Below are 26,048 nucleotides of genomic sequence, written 5' to 3' on the forward strand. Positions count from 1 at the left end.
ACTGATCACCTCCTGAAATTCCAAAAGGAAAACCCACAGGAATGTCACAACCAAAATCCAGAATTTCCATGTCCAAGAAAAGATACTGCAAGCATCCAGAAAGATCAAACAAGATTTGGTGACTTCAAGTATAAATGAAAGAAAATTTTAGAATACAACATTCCAGAAGGCAAAGAATATAAATATATAACCAAGAATAATATGTCCCACAATAGAGGACTTTCAAGCCCTTATGAAAAGACACTGGAGAATCTGAGAGCGGACTGTGTGTTCCGAGGGCTTGAAAATGAGAAGGAAAAGGAAGGGGAAAAGGAACACAGTATAAAAACGGATGAGAAGAGTATACAAACATGGAGAAAAGGATGGGGCGGGGCACCAGGTGCACCTTACTTTTATCTGAAATGAACAAAAGAGGCTTGAATGAACATGAACACACACACACACACACACACACACATACACACACAGAGTTTGGTATAGACACATATCAAACTCAACAGGGAAACCAGAGGGAATGGGAAGTGGGAGGTTAAGAAGGAAACAAATCAAACATCCTGATCCTGATGTAGGTAGAGATTAAAGGGGAGAAAAAAGAAAAGCAAAGAACTAGAATCAACTGAGCAAGAGCTGAACAAACTGTGGTACAAGAATGTAATGAAATATTACCATGCCGTGAGAAATGATTAGATGATTTCAGAGAATCCTGGAAAGCACGAACTGATGCAGAGTGAAGTGAGCAGAACCAAGAGAATAATTTGTATGTGGAGAATAACACTACAAAGAAAAACAACCAAGAAAGACTTCAGAACTCTGATCAGTGATCAACTTATGTCTCCAGAGGACAAATGATAAATTATGTAGCCTACCTCTTGATAGCAATGTGAAAGTCACAAGGCACAGAGAAAGACCTTCATTTTCAGACATGGCTATTGAATGGATTCATTCTGTTTAACGACGCTTAACTGTGCAGGTTTGGTTTTTTCCCTCTCCGCTTTTTTTTGGGGGGGGAGGGGGGATGGGGAGAGGGGAGGTTAGTAACAGTAATGTGAAAGGACATTGAAACTTTTTTTTAACTTACAGAAGACAACAGAAGTAAACACAAACAGTCAAGTTTTAAAAGTAGTGTACGGTACCTATATCTATGTTTTTGGGAAAAAAAAAGCAGAGGATATGAAAAGGACATTCATGGTTCCATATACCATACTGTTTTTTGTGACTTGCTCTCTATATAAAAAAGGGTTTTTTTTCTTTTTTTTAAGTTCAAAATTAAACAATTAAAAATTTAAAATATTTAAAAAGCACTTTCTCCACATCTGTGTGGTAGGCAGCATAAGTATTATTACTTCCATTTTATATATGAGGAAACTCAGGCCCACAGAACTCAGGAAATATCATCATATATCTAACAAATAGCAGCATCAGGACTCAAATCCTAGTTTTCTGATTCTCAAGTCAAGTACTATTTCCATTCCATTATGTATTCTACTATGCAAGGGTGAGGCTTTGCAAAATGATAACTTGCTCTCTTTCCCATAAAACAAATAACAATATTTTAATCAACTAGCTTTGAAAGTTTTTTTTTTAAATTTCCTTTCATCTCTTTCTTTCAGGACGGCGTGAGATGAGGGAAGGATAGGAGTCCCTAAGGGTGTCGGCAGAAGTATCTGATTTTTAAGATACGCAAAGGGTCATTGGGAGCAAGATAGCTTTGAGGTAGGTAAAAGATTATTTCCCTGGGAACAGTTGGGGAGAATTCAGGGAAAGATCAGGGTACAAATTACAAAGTCAGACTCAGTGGTGGCCTGCAGTGACACAGCTGGTAAGCTCTTGTATGCTAAGACTATGATTGCCTAAGGTATCATTCCTACAGAGATCTCTCCCATTACAAGAAAGAAATTCCTCATGTTTGTTTATTGCTTTTTTTCTTCCTCAAATTTTAATCGAAAGATAGAGAGATCAAGTCAGGACAATCTCAGTATGATTCTTTTCCCCAAAAGACCTGCTAGAATGAAGAATGGGTGAAAGAAGGAATGAAAATAAATTATATATATATTTATTAGCAAACCTTAAAATTCAAGTAGAGAGTAGATGACTACCCTTCATGATGTTATGGAGGACACCTCAAACTTCATTCACTGAAACATTTATTAAGCACCTATCACATATACAATTCTTCCTAACCAAGGGCTGAGAAAGATTAAAAGAAAAAAAAAAAAGATTTCCTGATTCCTGCCATCGAGGAGCTTACCACCTAAAGGAGAAAGGTAAAACATAAACACAAACGCATTTGTTTGTTGTTCAGTCATTTTCAGTTGTGTCTGACTCTTCATGAGCCCATTTGTTGTTTTCTTGGCAAAGATTCTGGAGTGGTTTGTCATTTCCTTCTCCAGCTTATTTTACAGAGGAAGAAATTGTGGCAAACAAGGTGACATGATTTGCCCAATACCACATAGCTAGTATCTGAGGCCAGACTTGAATTATGTGGAATATGAGTCTTCTTGACTCCAGGCCTGGCATTCTACCCACTATGCTACCTAGCTGCCTCTAGATAAATACAATACCTATTTCAACCAGATAAATAACAAACACAAATACAATATATATTTGAACCCGATATATGTGATAAAAATCAGAATATGTTTCTGATTCACAAGGTCTTCACTAAAATCATCTTCTGATGCCTTACTGTGGTGTGGGGATGACAAGATTCTCAGAGATCTGGCAAGCTCTACAAAGCTGAAAAGGCACTAAATTCAACCTCAAGACACACAAGTGTGTAGTTTTTGTTAGGATGATCAGCCCAATCAAATCTGGAGAGGATCATTCCCAGAAAATGGGTCATTAGTGAGTAATAGTTTTGACCAAAGCAACTACCCATATTGATGCAATCACAGATTTCTGAAGTATAAAAGTATTGGAAAAGAGCATCAGTAGAGCCCAGTGTGCTAAGAGATCAGATGAAGGACAGATCTCTTCCAGCCAATAAGTACAGCATGAACTATATGAATACTAGGGTCTCTTTCAACTCTGATATACTGAGATTCTATAATAATGTTTGGGTAAAATTAGAACCGTAAAAGAAAATTTTACAGCTTGCTCAGAAAGTCTCAAGAACGCAATGAGTAAAGGTACCATAGAACACATTCAAGTGAGACATTTTCAGTATGGTAGGAAGGATGAAAAGGAGGCACAGTGTCAGGAAATGGACACTTGGCCTGGAGTCAAATGAGAAGGATTCAAGGTCCCGCTCTGCCATTAAATTGCTGAATGATCCTGAACAACTCACTTGACCTCTTTGGGACTCAATATCCTCATCTCTAAAATGAGTGAGTTGAGCTAATCTAACACTTAGAGATTCTGTTAGTTTCAGGTGGGGAGGAGTGAGAACACTAAAGTAGGAGAACTAGCCAGAGCAAGGATAAAAAGTAAAATTGGTGACCCACAGGATTCTTGCTGTACAACACTTTAAAGATAGCAGGTACAACCAACTGAAAAGCCCTGCTCAAAGTTCAGCTGGAGTAGAGGATTTCTGCTTCACAACAGAGCAGGCTTTTCACAACTCCTCTGATCCTATTACATGACCTCAATGTTCCAGATCCTCTTTTGTCCTAATTCAGCTCAGTCCCTTTGCTTTCCTGTTCAAAAACATACCCCTTCTTTTCTCTGGTCTTGCGGAAGAACACAGGCCTTCATTTATCCCATTCCTCCAAGCATCAGATAAGCTCAAAGAGCTGCTGCCTTTCAATAATACATTGAAGACAAAGGTGACATTTTGTTACCTGTAGGAGATCTTCATTAAGGACTTCTGTTTTTTCGGCTCTGTGGGGAGAAGAAAAAGTAGTTTAGGGACAGGAATAAAAATGACAACTCCCCCAAATTTCAAACATTCGGGGGATTTCAAACAAAGTGGTTAAAGAGGCATAGGGCACAGGGAAATGAAGCCATCCTTGGTATCACAAAAGGAATTGAGGGGATTATCTAGTTACCCCATCTGAAGCAAGCATCCCCTCTAAAAAAATCTCCAACAAATGGTCTCTCCTTGAATACCTCCAGAGTTGGGGGCCTCATTATTTTAAGAAGCCTCAAATTGAGCAACTTTTACTATTCCTAAAAAGCAGCTCAGCTTGGGGGATGGGGAACCTCTATGTAACTGAAAGTTTAAACTTCAAATCCCTGTTCTCCAAGTGTTAGACCTTTCTTTTCTAGAGGAGTTCAACTTACAGACAAATAGCATGCAGTGACAGCTATTCTTCCATGTGATATATGTGCAAAATATAAACCACTTAGCACTTGTCAAACCTTACTTCCTCCAGAATTTCCTTTTTTCATCCAAACTTCCACTTAAAAAAAATCAAGAATAATGTTTACTCTTCATAATTAACCCCCTTGTCAGCTTAAAAACAATTTCAAGCAAGTGCTTCACCCTTCAAAAACTTTCCCCTGACGGCCAGAGTTGTAACAAGGGTGGAACAATCAGAGCTTTTACCAAGATGCTAAAATTCAGAGGGTGCCAACAGACTTTTTTCCAGCAGATTATTAACATTATTATAATAGTGGCTGCCTTTTATATAGCACTTTACATTTTGCAAAGAATTTTATATATACTATCATACTTGAACCTTAAAATAAACCTTGAGGTAGGTGTTACCAGTCCTCTTTTACAGATGAGGAAACTGAAATCAGAAAAGTTAAATGACCTGAACACAGCCAGAAAGTGCCTACAAAAGGATTCAAAACCAAGTCTACACTTAGCACCTAGATAACAAGAATTATCAGTGTTCAAGGCAAGATTGGAACCCAGGTCTTCTTCCAACTCCAGAATTTTATCCACTATGCCCTACTGTCTCTCAAGCTGCAGAGGAGCACCAATATTAGAGTTGAAAGAGATAATCCTATTATCAGAAATCATCTAATATCTCCCTCGGTTTATAGAGGATAAATCTAATGCCTAGAGAGAAGTGGTTTGCTTTAAGAGTCAGGGATAGTGACCCCATTAGCCTTCATATGCAATGTTTGAAGAAACATCATTTAAAAAAATAAAATTAGAGCATTTGAGCTTTGTTCCCTCTCCTTGAATACCGTCACCCATTAAGTAAAACCTATCCATCCATCAAGGTACAAATCCCAAATCCCAACTCCTCCAATCAGCCATCTCTGATGATACAAACGCCACCAATCCCTCCCTTTTTTGTACTCCTATTGCACTTATCATACACTTTTGGGACTTGAGGCTATCTATACTTTGTTGTTTTCTAATTGTTTTGGGTACCTTATCAGGTATCCCCAATTATGCCTGCACCTTACAGAAGGGACCACGCTCTCTAATTCTCTCACCCCGGAGAATCCAAAACAGTACTGAACATGGAGTAGGTACTCAGTAAAGGAGTGTCAATAAGAAAGGAGAAGAAGGTGACAGTTGCAAAGAGGACAACTCAGGCTTGACGTAAGAAAAAAGATCCTAAGCATTGGAACTGTCTAAAAGGCATGTGAAGGGCAGCCCTGAGCGGTGAGTGGTAGTCTATTTGATCCTGGGGCAGGAGGTCTTCGAGCAGAGCTCGAGCAGCAACTCCTTGTGAAGTGCATTAAGAGGGTATTTTTCCGGTTTGTGGGTTAGACTTAATGGTTGCTAAGGTCTCTTCCAATTCTCCCCTGCTGTGATTCTGTGATAGCTGTTGAAAAAGGTATTAGAAAAATCTCTTCTCTGAAGACATCTCTCTAGGCTCTTCAATCACTCCAGGTTTGTGAATGTTCTCTGAAGAGTGAGGAAAATCACAGTGCAGAAGGGCTTTGAGGAAGGCTCTGGGCCAGTCATTTCACCCATCCCGGAACCATGGTTTCCTCTGTAATATGAAGGGGCTGGAAGACATGGTCTGACTAGCTCTAAAATTCTATGTTTTGTTCTCCAAGTCATAAAGCATAATAAAGACCTAAAGATTTAATATTTCTATCAGTTTGAGGAACTCAGTGGAAGACACTGTTGTAGAATAGAACGTATGGCTGGATTTGAAGTCAAGGGACCTAAGTTCTAATTCCAGTTTTACTCCTGTGTGACCCTGGACAAGCCATTCCAGTTCTCTGGACCTAAAACTGTCCTCCATAAAATTAAAGGACTAGAGTAGATGATGAATGCTGAGTTCCTGTCTAATTCTAAGTCTATAAACCAAGAAACAAGGCATGTACACCTGGTTGTACATGTACAAGCCTGGAGAGATTCCCTTCTACAATCCCTGCCCGGGAGAACACACACCGCACCATCCATCAACACACCCTCAAACTTCCTCCGATTCTGCTCTTGTCGTCTGGCTCCTGCTGTGCTTCCGTCAGCCATCGGCTCCCTTGGGCACTGCTGCTACTTTAGTTCAGACACTTCTCTGAACTACCAGTGCTCAGACTTTCTGGTCTTAAGACACGTCTAAACTCATAAAAACTACTGAGAGCCCCAAAGAACCTTCACACACGTGGGTTATATCTGTCAATATTTACTCTTTTAGAAATTAAAATGGGTAAAACTTTAAAGTAGTTACTTATTCATCAAAAACAACAATAAAACCATGACATGTTAACATAGTTAACATAAGTTAACATTTTTATGAAAAATGACTATATTTTCCAAAACAAAAAAAAATTTAGTGAGAAGAATGAGGTTTTATAGAGTTCGCTTATCTCTCTCTCTGCCTTAATAGAAGACAGATGGATTCTCATATGTTTCTGCATTCAATCAGCTGTGGTATGTTGCTTTGATTGAAATGCATGCAGAAAATCTGGCTTTATATGCATATTTCTTTGAAAAGGGGAGGAGGATTTTAAAAGACAAATAACATGATAGTATTATTATGAAAATATTTTACCTCCTGGACCCCTGAAAAAGTCTTGGAGTCCCAGGGTCAGTGGACCACTATGACAACTGATGCAACAGAGTGATAGGTCTTTCAGTTTCCAGTCTGCTCACCTCTCGAATTCACAGTCACAACCCCACCAAATTTGGCTTCCTGGTATAAACCTACCTCTATTGACATCAATCCTCTTTTCAAAATACCATCAATTCCCTATTGCTTACCACTTAAAACTTTCAGAGTGCCATTCAAGACTCCATAATCCAACTCCAAATTACCTGGCTAGCCTTTTCTCTTCTCACAATTCCTGTTCACTTACTCTATGGGCTGCCTGGAGTGAATTATTCTCTACTCCCTGATTATGTGTATCAGCACTTTTCCTACCTCTGTTCTTTTGCCCACAGTCTCCTATGCAAAGAATTTCTGTCTTCCAGTATTTTTGTATGTTGACTACCTACCCATCCTTCAATGCCCAGCTCAAATGCTACCACCTCCATGAAGCCTTCTCTGATCCTCCCAGATAGACAGCAATTTTTCCCTCATCTGCTCTCAGTGCACTTCATAGACCTACTAATTAACGTTTGTAGTATATTAATGTAATTTCTCCCTCCTAAAGGAAGTTCCTTGGGAGCACCTATCTTTCTATCTCCTTTATTGCTTGAAACAGTAGACTGCGTATTCTAAGATCTAACATGTTTGTTGTATGGATGTTGTTGAATGAAGATCTACCCTTTCATTCCCAAATTGTCAAAAGATGTGATCTCTTGAGTCAGAAGGGAAAATGAATTCCAAAAAAAGGGACCGAAAAAAACTAAACATACTCTCACATTTTACAGAGAGCACTTGCAACTGCTGATTGAACTATTGTTTTTATTTCTCAACACACACACACATATACACACAGCTCAGTTTAGACCTGACTTCAACTCCTTCGAAGGACCCAAGATTTTACTGAGTGGGTGAACCTTTAACTAACTCAAGACAGCATCTCCTCTAAGCCTTAACAGATAGTGTCCACGAGTTAATCTGTCACTAAGAAGCCAATGTATTAATCAAAAACCTTTACATAATTAAGTAGGATGGTCACTGAGTAACAGAAACAGATCGTGCCCAGGCATGCATGTACATGGTATATTTTCAAGTGGGTAGGATCTACCAGAGCTTGGGCCCCATTCACATGGCACTCCTAGTATGAAGAACAGCACCAGCCAAGGCACAGAGGCAGGAGAACATAGGGCATGTAGAAGAGATGGCAAAAAGACCTGTTGGGCGGAGTTTAATGAGTGTGCAAGGGATTAGTACTGTGGACAGAGCAGGTAAAACCAAGATATGTAGGGTCTGAGTAGTCTGAAATTCATTTGGTATGCCGCAGGAAGTCACCAGAGGCAGAAAAACCTAGGAAGGAAGTCTGGCACATGTGTAAAAGCTACAACACCTGTTTGGAGGATATTAAATGATATCAGTGAGCTCACATGAAAAAATGGAAATAACACAAGATTACCATAACCCCTGCACAAGAATGTTACAAAACCAAATAGGCAGAAAGTAATGAGGGCCTGTACTAGGATAGGAAAAATAGGGCTGGAGAGACAGCAGAGGCAGAAGTGACATCAAGTATAATGGTACATAGTATGGAAAGAAGGCACTGAACCTGAGGTCAGGAAAACCTGGTTTCAAATCCTTAATACCTTAAATACTTGGTAGCTGTATGACATAAATAAGTCATTTAACCTCTCTGTGCCTCAGTTTCCTCATATGTCAAATGAGGGAGCTGAACTAGATGGTCTTTGGATCTAAACAGATCTTCCTTCCAGATTTAAATGGATCATCTTATGATGCTATAAACAACATAACTTGGTCACTGCTTCTATGTCTGAGGCATAGAAGTAAAGGAAACAAACAGAGACAATGGTGGCCTATCACGAGGAAAGCAATCTGTGTTTCAGACCAGTCATATGACTGCAATTCTGGGAAGTCCTGCAGTGCTTGGGGACTGCATGGTGGTGGCTGTGCACCACTGAACTGCATGGGGTTAGGAGGAAATGAGCCAAGAGTCTGAGGGATTTTCTGAAAGTTTAGGAAAAGAAGAACTGGTCTCTAGAGTTGGCTTAGTTGTGCTGCTCCCAGAAGTACATTTAAGGACTGCCTAAACTCCGTTGAGAAGTCTTACTCATCAAGAGCATTTCAGCAGTGTAAAGAGATTGCCTTCCTATGTAGTGAATCTGCTCTCTGCCTAGATCACAGATCTAGAGCTGAAAGGGCTCTGAAGATCATCTATTCCAACCCACTCATTTTACAGATGAGGAAACTGAGGCCTGGGGAAGCTGGATGACTTATCCAAAGTCACACAAGTTTTATGTATCAAAGGTAGGATTTGAACCCAGGTCTTCTGCCTCTAGAGTCAGTGCACTTTCCACGGTGACACACTTTCTGACTGACTGATCTTAAGGGAAGACTAGATACTCTCTTATCAAGCATGCTACAAAAGACCCTCAGTAGGGATGGGTTAAGCTAGAAAACCTTCTAGGTCACTTTCAGTGTTTCTGTAAACACCAAAGCTTAGAAGTACATGGGGAAGGGAAGAGAAAGGAGGACAAAGAAATACAGGGAGAGAAAAAAGGGTAGCAGAAACCAAAAACGACAGTCCTTAGCCCCTCTAAGAGAAGAAGTGCAAGACAAGTCACCCACACAAGTTCCAGAGGCTGTAAGGTGAATTTACGAAACCATCACCTTTGGCTCCCAACTCCACTGACTGTAAGGGCACAAATTCTACCTACGCCTCACAGATTAGAACATCACTGCTCCAGAGCTGAAAGGCACCTCAGAGTTCATCTGGTCTAACCACTTCAGTTCACAGATGATGAAATCTGAGAACCAATGGCTAAGCTATTTCCCCCAAGGTCACTCAGACAATAAGTGTCAAAGGTGGCTTTTGAATCCAGATCCAAACTCCAAAGCCAGTATTCTCTCCACAGTATCATATTGCTTCCCCAAACACAACACTGTAAGGAGGAGGTAAGAGATTATAGCAGATGTGAGAAACCTCTAAAAGTGTCTCAGTAATTCAATTTTTCCATTTATTACCTCTCATTTCAAAACTAGGTTATTTTATTTTATCTAGAAAAATGTGAGCAAACTTAATTTTTCCTTTTGTTGACAGTATGAACCTCTGCCCCTACTTACTCTCCAATGTCTCATCATGGTAGAGATACCACTAAGTCATGGAGAGGCTGCAATCTGCATCCCTAGAGGGAATACCTATAGATGAAATCATCGGTTTTTTGAAGTATTAAAGAATGATATCATTGCACAGGTATAACCTTTATCAGACTGCTTACTGTCTCAGAGAGGACACAGCGGAGGGAAGGAAGCATAGGATTTGGAACTCAAAACTTACAAAAAATTTTAATTAAAAATTTTTACAAGTAGGTAATGAAGTTAACGCAAAGCTGTTGAATGCTGCCAATCTATCCACATGTTTATACCCAAGTATCAGGAACAAGTTCTCTATCTATAGTTTTAAGATACACTGAAACGATCAGAAGGCAGGAGGCCCTACTTCTGGCCCAAAGCTCACTGAAAAGACAAGAGTGGCTGTTCCCGTTTTTAAAAGCAAATGCTGCTAAGGCAGGTGTATTTCCTGAAAAGGGAGCTTTGTGCATTTTAGATTGAGAACTGCACTCGAAGCCAAGCCCTATCTTATGAAAACAGCAAACTACAAAGAAAAATACAACTGTCCATATTTTTCATGGATCACTTTTCTGAACATAGTCTATTATTCCCACAATTTTAAAGAGTAAGTGACACTGAACATTTGGATAATCTTGCCAAATTATACCTTCATAAAAACTAATGCCTCGATAAGCAGAATAACATCTTGGCTGATTTTGCATGTGCTAATGTGCTATGGTTACTAGGTGCTACATGTAACTGTTAGCAATAATGCAATATAATAGTGAAACTGTGCAACTTCTTGCTGAAGGTTGCAAAAAAATATATATATATATATCTTGGTATCTAACTAACTAGAAAGACATGACAAAGCTCCATAAGACAAATGAGGATACCAAAACAGCTTTGAGAATTCCACAAAAAGAACTGTATCAGAACTGGAGCATTATTACATACCAAACTGTTGCTCACAAGTGTTGATATAAAAATGTAAAGAATAAAAATTACTTGAAATTTACAAAATCCATAACAATTTAAGATTATTGTTTTTCACAGCTGCTGCCATACTGAATACTCAATCTCTGAACTACATAAAAGGAGGAGTTTTTGAATGTAGAGCAGAAAAAATTAAAACTACACGAGAACAAGATAAGGCACATATCATCTCCGCTATCCTGTCTCAAAGATGCTTTCAGCAAGTCTAGAGAAGATCAGTTTACAACTCAAAACACTTATTCAGCTACAAAAATAGATATTTTATTCACCTAGACAAGAGTCCAGAGAATATGACATATATAAGAGAGCAAGATAGTGACTTGTCCTCAAACCATTTCTAGATGAATTCAATTTTACATAGTGTTTGAAGGCTTATAAAACATTTTCCTCCAAAATCACTGGTAAGACAAGTAGTCTAAATATTATCCCCATTTTACAGATTAGGAGACTGAGGACCAGGGAAGTTAAGTGACTTGCTCAAAGTCACAATGCTATTAAGAGCTGGTGTTGGAATTCAAACTGAAGCTTCCTGAATTCAAGTCCACTGGGCTTTCTATCACACCATCCTAAAGCCTTTGTCAAAAGTCACATAGGCAACTGGTATTAGAGGTAGGGATGGAAATCAAGTCCCCTGATTGCCACTGTACCAGAGAATAGGCATCTTCTTTGAAGATAAAATGCAAATAAGAAACACTGAGTAAAATATTCAACCTCACTAACAATCAATACACACAATAGCTAAAAAACAACCATGATGAGCACTGCCCACCCATTAAGGTGGCAATGAACCTATAAACATTCATTAAACCGATGGCTGGCCAAAACTATGGAAATGGGCACATTAATACATTGCCTCCAGTGGCAATACAAATTGGTGAATTTTTAAAAGCCTAATCTGAAAATTCACATCAGGGGCTGTAGCTTTGGTTGTGGTAACGTCAGACCCAGCAGCCTCATCACTGAGAAGTGTAGTGAACTCATCACTTCTCTGCCACAGCCTCCTCCTCTCCTAAGCTGGGAGAAAAGGGGTTTGATTAGATGTCTTTAAGGTATTCTGCATCTCTCATTTATTAAAGTTATTTCAAGGGAACAGAGTTCAAAATAAGAAGTAACAATGTGGCATGGTGGGTGGAAAAGTAGCCTCAGAAGTGTAGAAAGCCTAGGCTCCAGTCTAGCCTCTGACACATACTAGTTGAGTGGCTCTGGGCAACTTAACTTGAACTTCTCAGAGACCCTAGGAAACTCTCCAAGTCTGTAAGTTGGAAAGCACTAGTAGTGAGGGTTTGCTCATCTGGAGCTCCCTACACTGATGAAATCAAAGGTCCAAACCAACAACCAAATAAACTTTCTCATCTAAGAATACTTATCACTGGACCAGACAGGAACTGAAACTGGGTTTTCATCCATATAGGGAGCTCTCCCATGATTAAACTCCTTCTACTAAGGCCACCACTCCCTCTATAACTGAGTCTTGCACCAAGAGATCATGTGACCTCCTCAGGGTCACACAGCCAGTAAGTGTCAGAGGGAGGACTTAAACCCAGACCCTCTTGGCTTCAAAGCTGGCTCTTTTTTCACTCTCTTGGAAAAGTGCAAAGGCTGGAGAAGGCCAGCAGGGTGAATGACGGGTGGAAGGAGAGCACCACAGTCCGCCCAGAGGAGACAGGACCTCACACACCTTCCATACAAGTGTCAGAGGGAAACCAAGGCTGAAGACAATCATAACAACAATATCAGCAGCTAGCATTTCTATAGCCCCTTTGAAGGTTTACAGAGTGTTTTACAAATATGATCACATTTTGGCCCCTCAAAACTAATGTCTGATAGGCTGAAGAAAAAGGTGACTGGATTACAACTTTGTGAATTCCAATTTATAAACTGAAACCATTCTGGATAGACTCTTGGGGGTGGGATTGGGGGTGGAATTCATAAGATGTTTCTGAACTTTAACCTTTCCTTCAGGTTACAGGTACCATTTTTTGGGACCTCTGTTTTCCCTAAAGAAAAAGTACCTTTTGGTGGAAGCCAAGTAGAAGAAATTTATAACTCTAAACTCTAGCCACGGTCACGATCCGGGAGGCCAAGGCAATTCTAGGAGTAATTTAACTCGGACAATGACAATGCTTAGGATTTCAGTGACTCTGACTACATGCAGCAGATCTACAGCTATGTAACAATGAACAACAACTCTACATTACTACCTCCATTTTACAGATGAAGAAACAGAGTCACTAAACTAGTGAAAAGTACTAGGTCAGAAGACTTTGTTTGAACTTCAGCAAGGCAAGCCATTTTACCTCTTGGTTTCCTCATCTATCAAATGAGAGAATTGGACTAGATGAATTTCCAGGGTTCCTTCAAACCCCCAAATCCTACAATCCTAGTGGCTGAAATGAGACTTGAACAAAGATCATCAGTACAGTCTTTGTTCTAACATAGCATGCTGCTTCCCAAGTGGATCTTCAAATAATAGTATCTTTACCTGTGGAGAGTATTCTTTCAATAATTGAAAAAAAGACTTTTTTTTCTTTCTTCTCCTCAGTATACTGGAAGGCTAGAGAATATTTCAAGTCTGTAACTATATCCACCATCATGATTTACAGAGCACAGAAGCAACGGGTAAGTGAGGAAAACGAAACCACTGAGCTGAAGAGAAGAAAGTCAGCCACAAAGTCAGTATTGCAAAGGAAAGGAAAAGCCAGGCAAAGTGAATTCTCTGGATGGCCAGAGGAACCACCCAGCAAAGAAGAAACTTTTGCAATAGCAGAAATAACAACTTGACAGCTCAGCTGGTTCCACGGAGAGATGTGAAAGAATAGCAAAACTGGAAATACAAAAAGCCCGGGGGAGGAAGAAAGCTTTCTGAAAGGCGCTGGGCAAATTCTTGTCAAGTGACCCTGTACTTATCTGAAGAGAAAGGTCTAAAAGGCCACTTGTCTAAGGGGCAAAGAAGAAAGGCCTGAAACAGCCTTTTGGTGATATGAAGCTGCCAGAGAAGAGAGGGAAAAGACACCTGAATATTTTAATGAACTCTAAGCTCTATGCTTCAGAAGTGCGGAGAGACAGTTGAAAAAGCAGAGTGGTTTTGAGCTGCATTAAGAGTGTTTAGAGTAACAAAGGTGATAATAGCCTGGTGATCTGCAGTTGCCCAACTGCACCCGAGTGCTGACAAGCAAGAGTCTATCCCGCAGGGGTAGCGAAGGTAAGAGAGACCATCCCAGAAGAAGCAGAGCTGGAGGAGCACAAGGGGTTTTGTCTGAAAAAGAGAAGACTTTGGGGGAAGAGATCACCATATAAATAAGAGGGTAGAGGGCATAACTAGGATCAAAGAGTAGAACTCTTAGGCAGAGACACATTTCAATTCAATATCAGGAAGGACATCAAGCAGTACAAGCAAAATAAAACGAACTGGCTTGAGATACACTGTATCTTATTTATATATGATTACGGAATACAGAACTGGAAGGGACCTCAGAGAGACTCTGAGACGGGGTGAGGAATCTGCGGCCAAGGCCACATGTGGCCCTCTAGGTCCTCAAGCGTGACCCTTTGACTGAATCCAAACTCCACAGAACAAATCCCCTTAATAAAAGGATCTGTTCTGTAAAACTTGACCTTAGTCAAAAGGCCGCACCCAAGGACCTAGAAGGCCAGTGTGGCTGCAGGTTCCTCACCCCTGATCTAAGATCATCTGAGATCATCAAGCTACAGCTAGAAGGATCTCAAAGGTCATTTAGTCCAATCCCCTCATTTTATAAATGAGGAAAGTGAGGCCCAACCCGGTTAGCTGATTTGCCAGAGGTCATACAGTTAGTACGTAAGAGAGCCAGTATTTACGTATGGAAAGTAACTTAGAACCAGTACTCAGTACTTTATTTATAGAAAATATTTAGGATACATTTTCATCCCAATTTAATAGGTAAGAAAACAGGCAGAGTAAAGTTAGGTCACTTGCCCAAGATGTTACAGAGAATAGCATCAGAGCCAGATGGGTCTGAGAACAGAGGAGTTCCAAATCTACAACTGTAGATTATTTGCTTTCTAAAGTTTTCTGTCCATAGCCTTTGGGCAAAGACTTGGTTTTCCCCTTCTGATAATGTGGCATAAACCACTTTGCCTCTTTCAAAGTGTGGCTTTGGTGTCACTATGCTTGCTGCTACAGATTGAACTTGACAGGCTATGTTTTATGGTATAAAAGGAATGATCATAAATTATAATTGAAAGGGACTTCAAAGGTCATTTAGTGCTCATTCCATAGAGGGGGAAATTGAGGTCTAGACCTTCGATGACTTGCCCAAAGTCAGACACTGCAGTGGCAGTGGTAGGATGTGAACCATGGCCTCCTTTCAACTCACCAAGCTGTACTGTGGTACAAATATATCTTTGTACAATTAAAAAAGAAAAGAAAAGAAATTATATACATACACACACATACATTACACACAGACACACAGACACACACACATGGCCATAGGGCCCAAATCCTTAGTGTGCCTAGTTTTAAGATTATTAAGCTTGGGGAAAAGGGAGGAAGAAAGGTAGAGTGAAGGTGTGAAAAGACAGAGAGACAGAGAGAGAGAGAGATGAATGAGAAAGAGACTGACTTTGTTAGCTTGAAAAATCAGCATTTAGAATGAGATGATCTCTAATGCCCTTGTCTCTCCAAACTGAAATGGAGATGCTGACCTCCTCCTCTACCTATGATTCCCACTGCTCTTTATTTATATCTCTCACTCCCCTTCACCTTCACACTTTAAGAGGAATATGAAATCTTGGAGTCAGAAGGTACTTTAGAGATCATTTACTCCAGGAGTTGGATATGTCTGTTTTTGTCTGGTGTGTAAGCTAAGAATTTCTTTTTTTTTACACTTTTAAATACAGTTTCATTGTATTTAAAAATGTAAAAACCGTTCTTAGCTCACAGGTTATAGTTTGCCAAACCCTGATCTAGTCCAACTCCATTTTACAGATGAGGAAAATGTGGCCCCAAAGGGTTAGGTGAATTGCCCAAATTCACACAACTATAATACAAAAGTTACTGATAGGTTTATCTTTCCCTACCCTTTTTTATCCTCCCTCGGCCAGAAGATCCTTATGGTCAGGGCTGGATCTTATGCAATCTAAGTAACCCCCCACCCCATCCCCCTATCTGCCACAGTGCCTTATCACAATGGGTACTCAATAATCATGTATATATGCCTAAAGATGTATCTTGGGGAGGGAGGAGGGTTCAGAAATACTGATTTCCAAAGCTTTCCACATCACTTTTTATTGTATAAAGGGCAATTTGTACTTTGAGACTTCTCACCTTCCTTCTACTCCATAAACACTGCTTAGCTGCCTGCAGCTTTCCCAAGTCAGCTTTGTACATTCCAAAATCAAATGAGTCAGGGGTTAAATCTAAATCTAGAGAATTGGCCAAGACCTACCCCGTGACTGGGCTGGGGACCTTTGGCAGGGCTACATAAATGGTAAGGAGAGAGACAATGGGTCAAAAGACCAGTTGGCTATTTTAAGCTGCAGCAATTTCCCAAACATAAGAGAATCTGAGTTGAGGATCATCTTTTAGCTAAGTATTGACTTCATTCTGATATGATGATGATGATGATGATGGTGGTGGTGGCATCTCACATTTCTGTACTGCTTTAAAGTACTTACCTCACAAAAATCTGATGAGTACAAGTACATTATCATTTCCCTTTGATAGATGAGGTAAACTAAGTCCCAGAGAGGCAAAGTGATTTGCCTTAGATCTCACAAGTTAGTGTCAAGAGGAGAACTTGAAAATCAGTCTTCAGACTTCAATCTAGCATTTATCCAATAAGCTACTATTCAAATAATTTTAGTGATTTCTTCAGAGTCCTCTAAGTAGCTGACAAAGCATAAGCCAGAATGACACTGAGAAGGGATGCCTGAGGGGGAGTACTCACTACCCATCTGGGAAACCCTGGGAAACTTCCCTGGCCTCTATGGAGTGAAAGTCTTCCCCTCTGTGTGCTGGTGGGGGCAGGGCTCCATGAAATCTAGGGTTCTTTCCAGCTCTGACATTCCTATTTCTAAGGTTTATTCTAGCTCTGCAATTCTGTGACTCTTCAGAGAGACTGAACAAAACAAATTCCTCCTGCTAGACTGATAATAACTGCCATTCATATAGTACCCGACGGTTTGTGAAGTGCTTGACAGACATCTGAGTCTCACAGCAGCCATGAAAAGTAGACAGCTCCACCACCTGCCCCTCTGAAATTCCTTGTTTCTCCTTTGTACTGACTTATAGGTAGACATGCTCTTTCCCCTCCTTGAGGGCAGGGATTGTGTCATTTTTGTCCTTGTATCCTAAGACCCTAGTTCAATGCCTTGCACATGGTTGTTGCTCAGTCGTGTCTGACTCTTTGGGACCCCATGGACCCTATTGTCTATGGGGTTTTCTTGGCAAAGATACTGGCGTGGTTTGCCATTTTCTTCACCAGTGGATTAAAGCAAAAAAAAAAAAAAAAAAAAAAAAAAGATTAAATGACTTTCCCAGGGTCACACAGCTAGTAAGTGTCTGAGGACAGAACTCAGGTCTTCCTGACTCCAGGCCCAGCACTCCATCCACTGAGCCACCTGGCTGCCTCCTAGGCAAATAGAAGTTAACTGATTTGCCCAAAGTCACATAGCTAGTATTTGTTTGAGGCCATATTTGAACTCAGGTCTTCCTGACCCCAGGCTCAGTGCTCTATCCACTGAGTCATCCAGCTGCCTCTTACACATGGTTGGAGCTTAATAAATGTTTTTTTTGATCAACTGCTTTTTACAATGAGTAAAGTGAGGCTGAAGGAGTATTCAACACCACTTTTAAAACACCTCTCATGTGCAAAATACTGTTGTAAGGCACTGGAAACATAAAATCAAAGGTAAGCAGACCCTCCCTGCTCTCAAGGAATCTGTATTCTACTGAAAGGATAACACATTTAAACTGGTAACTACACAATTTAAGGAAAGAAGAGAGCAGGGACAATTAGGGGGTATAAGAAAGGCTTTTGGTGCAAAGCAGCATTTGAGTGGTAGCTAAGGATACTAGAGGCAGAGAAGAGGACAGGGCAGGCACTGTGAGGAAGAGGTTAAGTGACTTGTCTTTAATCACACAGCCAGCACTAAGATATGGATTTTGAATTTCATCTTCCTGACTCTCTCCACTCCCAGATGCTGCCTCATGGAGGGTACTCAGTAATTATGCACAATCTATCTTCAAGAGGAAACTCTTCCATTAGGAAGAAGCAAGAGAGTTCAATTCTGATATGTACAAAGGACTTAAGAATTTGGAAGGCCTTTGCAAGTGAACAAGTGATTGTTCAGATTTAACGTGGAAGCAATTGACTCATGTACCTGGCATCCTAAGTGTTAGTCACATAACAGAGCTTAAGGGATGGAAAGGTTCTGCTAAAAAAAAAAAAAAAACAAGACTTTAACATTTGGGTTTTTAAATACCACCCTGACTGGCAAATAATTTGTTGTCCACACAAAATGCAAGAGGAAACTGTTACAGCTGACAAATTGCAGTCAGGTGACGACAACGACGATGATGATGATGACGAAAACAATGACAATTCCTAATTCTATAACTCTTTAAAGCACTTTCCTCACAAAAACCTTCAATCAAGTTATTTCCCAGCTTCTGCTGTTTCTTTCATTAAAAGAAACCTCACTGGCTGTTGCCAAAATGACGAGTGTCTCCAGTACACACCTTACGGCAGAGCTGAACCATACTAGCGACAGGCTTGTCATAGTTTCTGGCACTCTTCATGGAAAGTATTTTCAACCAGGAAACAGATTCCAGGAAACACCTTTTTCCACATAGAAGCATGTCATTTACAAAATGTTAAGAGGCCATTTAAAATTTTTTTCTGAACAGCAATTTCTGAAACTGAAAATGTCTCAGCAAAGAATATTACGAAAATGTATACTGAAAAATTTTTGTACAAGCAAAATAAATACAGTTTGAATTAAAAGACAAATAGTTAAAGGGCGGGGGAGAAGTTGTAGCAAGTTTCTCTGATAAAGGCCTGATATCCAAGATAGCTAGAGAATGGATACAAATATATAAGATCTATTCCCTAATAGATAGAGACATGGACAAAGGACACAAACAGGTAGTTTTTCAAAGAAATGCAAGCTATCAACCACATGAAAAATGCACCAAATCACTAATAATATGAGAAATACAAATAAAAACAACTCTGAAGTTGGCAAAGGTAATAAAAGAGACAATGGCAATTGTTGGAAGGGCTGTGGGAAGACAGGTATACTGATGAAGTACTGGTAGAGCTACAAACCAGTAGGTCCAACCATTCAGGAAAGCAATGTAGATTTATACTTAAAAAATCACTGAAATGAGCGTGTCTTTTGACTCAGCCATATTGCTACTAAGCATATAACCCAAAGAGGTCTAAGAGAGAGGGGGGAAAGAACCCATGTGTACAAAAATATTTATAGGAGTACCTTCTGCAGCAGCAAAGAACTAAAAACAAAGTGGGAGCCTATCAACTGGGGATAATTGAACAAATTATGGCATATAAAATGTTAACAGAATATTGTTGCACCATAAGAAATTACTAAAGGGAAGGATTCAGAGAAATTTGAGACTTGCATGAAGTGACACAGAAAAAAGAGAACAGAACCTGGAAAGCAATTCTGATCGGCACAATGACCGAAATAGCAGGTTTGGGAATCATGAAGGCCTGGCTTTGAATCCTGCCTGATGTGTGACCCTGGGCAAGTCATTTAACCTACCTGTGCCTGAGCTTCCTCATCTGTAAAATGGGAGGGAGTGGGGCTCGATGACTTCTATGGCTCCTTCTACCTCTGTATCTATGACTCTGTGACAAGTGACTTCAGAAGACTATTAGTAAAGCATGTTTCCCTTCTCTTGGCAGAAAGGTGATAGATTAGACACATTTTCAGACGTGGCTAATGGGTGGATTTGTTTTGCTTGGAGATACTAATTCATTATAAGGGAGGGTTCCTATTTGGAGAAGAAGGTAATTGGTAGGTATTGCTAGCGAGTCAAGAGAAAAAAAAAAAAGGATTGCCAATGAAACATTTTGTAAAATACAGAGAAAAGAATTAAGTTCCGAAGGGGACACACACAAGCATGGCAGTTTTGTTGCTATAATCTAAGTATAATAGATAGATATTTTAGTTCAATTTCATATACAATTCTCTTGTATGTTCTTCATACATTGGTATATTCTTGTTTGTTGATACGCAAATAGTTTATAATAAAAAAGAAAATTTTTTTAATTTTTAAAAAAGAAAATGCTCTAGTTTGAATGAATATTTAAAAACTACTTTGTCAATGCTTTAGTTGCTCAAGGAAACTAAAAGCTAAGAAAAACAGCCCTTTACACTTTTATAAAGAGTTATGCTAACAACTCTGTTGTAAAGGTATCACTGATCTCATCTTATAAATGAGGAAGTTAAAAGCTTAGAAAAATCATTTAACTGATAAATGACAGTGAGGAGTCCAACCCAAACCTTCTGACACCAAATACAGCGATCTTTCCACAAAGTTACACAGTCTGAGCACTGAAAGACATCGTAACTCTGAGGTGCAAAGGATCAAATGAAATAATGATTGTGAAGCACTTACCACAGTATCTGGTACATAGTAAGTGGGGTTTTGTTTTGGGTTTCTTTTTTGTTCTTGTTAACTATTATTATTATCAATGTAATGAATAAATAACCTCTTCCAGAGGACTACTGATGAAATATACCTTCTTTTCCCAGAGAAGTGATAGACTACAAGTGCAAAATAAGGGCTGTACGGAAGGATCCAGTTTGTAAATGTATTGTATGCACATGTGCGGGCATTCCTATGGATGGACATGAATGTGTGTCTCAGGGGGAGGGAGAGTAGCGCCCATATAGACTAAATAAAACATTTTTTTTAAAATACACTGACTTGCAGGGAATTAAAGAATCCTTAAAGGAACTTTATTTGACCCTTCAGGTTATAATGAAGAATGACTTTCAAATTCCACTACAGAACAAACCTGACCTTTGCTAAGCTGATCTTTCTGGGCCTTGTTTTACTCACTTTATAACTGAGAGAGTTAAAACTAAATGATTTGTAAGATCCTTTTAAGCCAATAGGTAAAAGTTTTAGGGAAACTGGTTTCAAGTTAATTCTTAAATTAAGAATTTAACAGGTAGTCATTATTAAAAAAAAAAAGGCTACAATGGAAGGAAGTGAAGTCTTGATCAAAGGAGGTGTTCAACTGGTATGAAACATTACATATATTTTCAGACTTCGTGCATGTGTTGATCAGTTAGTTGTACATGAATACAACTTTCTCTTTTTTTCCTTTTAAAAATACTGTTACACAGGATGGCTCTCCGGAAGGGAGAAGGTATACTGGGATAAATTCTGGTGAGGTAAAACAAACAAACAAACAAAAGATATCAATAAAATTTAATATTAAAAAGGAAAAAAAAAGGATTTTAAGCAGAGACAGAATGGCCCCTGGTAGAGGATATTATAAAGGGAATTCCTACTGAGATACAATGTTTGATTAAGAGATCCCTGCGGCTTCTTCCAATTCTAACAGGATTCTAGGAATCTAAGAATCAAGCGGGCCCCTCCCAGGTGTAGGTCTCTCTAAGACTACAAAGAATTGTAGTTGTTCAATCATTTTAGTTGTGTAACTCTTCATGGCCCCTTTTTGGTGTTTCCTTGGCAAAGATAATGGAGCGGTTTGCCATTTCCTTCTCCATCTGTTCCCATTTTACAGATGAAGAAACTGAGGCAAATAGGGTTAAGTGACTTGCCCAGGGTCACACAGCTAATGCCTGAGGCCACATCAGAACTCAGGTTTTCCTGACTCCAGGTCTAGCATGCTATCTATTTCTTCCCTCCCTGGGCAAGGTGGAAGACTATGGAAATAGAGCACTGAATATAATAATCCTTCTCCATACATTATTAACAGAATTCCAAAAACCAAGATTATTTATTGCCTTTTGGTTTAACTTACAAAAGCATAAAGATCTGAGTTGGAAGGGGCTTCAGAAACCAATTAGTTCTATCCTGTACCTAAAAAGAAATCATTGTCTGTAACATCCCCAAATTTAGGACTGTTACAAAACACATCTCTCTCCTCTCAAAAAGATGGCATGATGCACAGATGCAAGCATGTCCAATCTGTTGGGCTCATTCTGCTCAAGCATACTTCATGATGTTCTATTTGAGAGGGAAGGAAATAAAACATATAAAACATTTTTAAAAGAAAAGACGTGTCAAGTCATTTCTAAAAATTTAAACTGGGGGAAAAGAGGTTCCAAGGCATAAGGTACAGAGATACATATATTTTTGGACATGGGCACTCTAAGGATTCATTTGACTGTTCATTTGTTCAAGTTTCCCCCTCCTCCCTTCTTTCTTTCAGTATTTAATGGGGAAAGGGAGAAAAGAGAAGTTAAAAATGATGCCTATTCAAATATTATTTAAAAGGCACAGAAAGAGAAGACAAGACAGAAAGTAATGTGAAGAATTTATTATATATTTTAAAAAAAGCAGTGTGAAATGGAGATTAGTGGTTTCATACAGAATTCTCTTATATTTTGCTGTGTGTACGGAAATACTGTTTTGGGTGTTTAAGTTCAAAATTAAAAAAAAAATTTTTAAAGGGGTCTCAAGAATCAAAATTATTTTTCCTATCTCATCAAATGGCATTTTTTATTTTTAAGTTTGGTGTTTTGCCACCTTAACTCCAGGATTTATTTTGCATATGAATATTTCTTTTACTGTGGCCAAAGTCCTTAGGGTAAATGTTGTGCAAAATAATATTAATATTACTTGAGGACTTCCAATGTTTTATGGAAAAAGCAATGCTAAGCAGGAAGGAAGTTCTCTCTGACCATTATTACAGTGTCTAGTTAGGCCTTTGAAATCTACTGCCCAGAGTGAACTGGGCTGAAGAGCCCTATACACAACTTCTGAAACACCTTGTTTTAAGAAGGACAAGATTTTTCCCGCTTGCACTTCTCCAATCTGAAAAGCCACAACACACTGTACAGGCTAGATGTATTCACTTTTCCCCTGTCCATTTGGGGTAAATGTCCTGACTCCATGACTAGGTGCTGCCAGTGAAATAGTACACTCCAGCCCTTCTCCACCTCCCCCTAACATTCCTGACCTCCTACTGCACGAGTCAGGAGTGAAGTAAAAAAGCTATCTGATTTAGCTTTTAAAAATGTTCTTTCAAAAACTGTAAACTACTCAACTCATTTGGTTTTTAAATTAAGAGTTAGAAACATCCAAAATCTTACACCTTACAGCTCAATCAAGCTCAAAACAGAAACGTGACCTGAATATTAAAGGTCACAACACCAAAAAAGTTAGGAAAAAAAAACACATCAGGTACGTTTGTGCTACAACGTTATGGCTAGGGAAAGAATTTTTTCTCTCTCACTCCCTTTCTCAGCCTAACATCTAGAAAAAGCTTTCTACAATTGCTGCCTCCACATCTTCTCTCACTCATTCCTCAACTCTGCAATCTGGCTTCTAACTTAATTGATTTGATGAAAAGGCTCTTTCCAAAGTTACCAAAGAACTCTTCACTGTAAGATCGACAGTCTTTTCTTAGCCTTCATCTTTCACCTCTGCTACCTTTGGCACTGCTGGACCATGATCTCCTCCTGAACACCTCTGGGCTTCCGTGACACTTCTCTCTCTTGCTTCTTTTGCTATCTGCCTAATTGCTCCTCAATTTCCTTTGCTGGATCATTATACTTTTAAGTGCTAACTATGGGTGTTCCCCCAGGGCTCTGTTCTAGGCCCCTGACTCTTCTCTCTCTCACCTCTCTTTTCCCCCGACACTTCTCCCCAAACTTGTCCCCAAGGAGTCTTATCTCTAACCACAAAGAATAGAAGAAATTCACCTCCCACCTTCCTTGAATAATGTGAAAGACTACGGGTATGAAACACTGCATATATTTGTCAGATATTCAATATACTGGTTAATTTTGATGAACTGCTTCCCTTCCCCCCCTTTATTATTTGTTACAGTAATGTCTCTCTGAGGGAGGGGAAGGGGTTTTTTGTGGGTAAAGATGATATAAGAAAAATCAATGAATATTTTAAAAAAAAAGTATAATAATATTTAAAAATGATAACAGAGTACACTTCCTTAAAATTCTCATAGCTATTTGGGCTTCTCTTTTATATGTAATCTATTCTGCTTTACAGCATTGTTATTAGGAGAGGAAGTACGGGGATGATGGAAAGATTTGGAATCAAGTGACCTAGATATGAGATTAGATGCATTTTACAGATATATTTTACTTTTCATGTATAATAATAATAGCTAATATTGATATAGATTTTAAGATTTGCAAAGTGGCTTACACATATACACAGATGTGTGTGTGTGTATGTGTGTGTGAGAGAGAGATTTTACCCTCTTAGCAACTCTATAAAGTAAATGCTATTATCCTCATTTTACAGATGAGGAAACTGAGGCAAGGAGAGGGTGAGTGTCACACAGGTAGTAAATGTCTAAGGCAGGATTTAAAATCAGATCTTCTTGACTTTGTTCCAGTGGTCTACCCATTATACAACCTTTTAATCACTGTGTATACTGGGCTTTTGGTTCTGCATTCTTCATTCTCCATCATCTCCTAAAAGCCTTCCATGTTTCAAAAAATATCCATTGTTCTATATGGTACATTCATTTGAATATTCGTTATTTTGTATTATATTCATAAAACATAATTCTTTTAGTCATTCCTAACCACTGGGTCCCTAGGTTCCAATTTTTTGCTATTACAAATAGAACCGTTTATGAATATTTGCACATATGCCTCTTTAGCTGTCAATAACCTCCTTGAGCTATACAACAGTGGAATCACTCGGTCAAAGTATAAACAATTTTGTAGTTTTTTCTTGAATAATTCCAAATTATTTTGCAAACTAGTTAAGCCAAATCCAGCTCCACCATTAGTAGCATGTTAATTTAAAGAAATATAAGCTAAGTAATTTTCCTCACCAAACTTCAACAATTGTCATATCACTGCTCAATCTCATTTTGGTTGTTCTTTTTCATTTTGAGTAGACGCTTCTAACTTTCTTGCCCTTATACTTTTGGGGGTCAAGATGCTCTCAGTTTTTTGCCTTTACATCCCTTTTGCCTACTTAAGCTTGTTCTAGACAACTCTAGTCAACTTAGGTTCTTTGGAACAGTGTGGATATAGTTAAGCAGAAGAAAAGGAATTAAGTTACTTGATTATTAGAGTTGCCTGGATCTAAGGAAAACTAACTACTTTGTGGTCCCTCCAGGGTGAAAATTATTTTCAGAAACTTAACGGCACATTAAAATATCCCTTCAGTCCTTTTTACCTATTTTTTTCTCATGGCAAAGTAAAAAAGAAACAGAAGTGCTCATGTGTGCGCGCGCGCGCACACACACACACACACAGGCACACGCTCGGGAGGTCTTTCCCTAATTCCAAATTAGACTCCTTCCAATCAGAAAGGTGTTTCCTTGGTGATTACACTCATAGGTCACTCACTTATTTCCTCATTTCTTGATCTTTGAGCTCAGAGCTGCTATAAAATTTTTTCTGCACACATTATTAAGAATGATTCATTAACTAGACTGGTAGTACCTCTCCCAACACTTTAAAGAGCTTTACGATTTTTTCTACTCTGAAAAAATGTAAAGCTCCTTGAAAAACACAAATTTTTAAATAGCTAAGCACAACTGGCCACCTCACATATCACTGCCCTATGACCCTACTAGCACATTATCTTTTCTAACAGATCACAGAACTTCAACACAAACTCAGATCTTCTGGCGTTTCATATCACATGTTGAACCCATTATCTGACACAACTCTCATACCTGTACCTGCTCTCTTACAGTATTGTAAACTCCTCCAAAATGGATTATTCTCTCTACCTTTGTTTTCCCAGTAGCTTCCTGAACAGTGTGTTAGACATTTACTAAACATCCACCATTGAATTAACTGAATTGGATGAGGGATTTGACTTGTTCAGTTTGGGCCCACAAGGTA

General features: G+C 39.1%; 1 protein-coding gene across 9 annotated transcripts in view; it reads right to left on the bottom strand.

The window, feature by feature from the left end:
- Positions 1–26,048, bottom strand: part of ARHGAP17 (Rho GTPase activating protein 17) — a 130,400-nt gene that overhangs the window by 66,850 nt on the left and 37,502 nt on the right. For all 9 annotated transcript variants that reach the window (XR_003568919.1, XR_003568918.1, XR_003568917.1 and 6 more), the window contains exon 2: positions 3,780–3,819. Coding sequence is in view for 6 of the 9 variants with exons in the window: in XM_027859765.1 (XP_027715566.1) it covers positions 3,780–3,819 (40 nt within the window). In the remaining 3 variants the exon portion in view is untranslated. The remainder of the gene's footprint in view (positions 1–3,779; positions 3,820–26,048) is intronic.

The sequence above is a fragment of the Vombatus ursinus genome, unplaced genomic scaffold (assembly GCF_900497805.2).
Source record: "Vombatus ursinus unplaced genomic scaffold, bare-nosed wombat genome assembly UNPS02014171.1, whole genome shotgun sequence".
NCBI lineage: Eukaryota > Metazoa > Chordata > Mammalia > Diprotodontia > Vombatidae > Vombatus > Vombatus ursinus.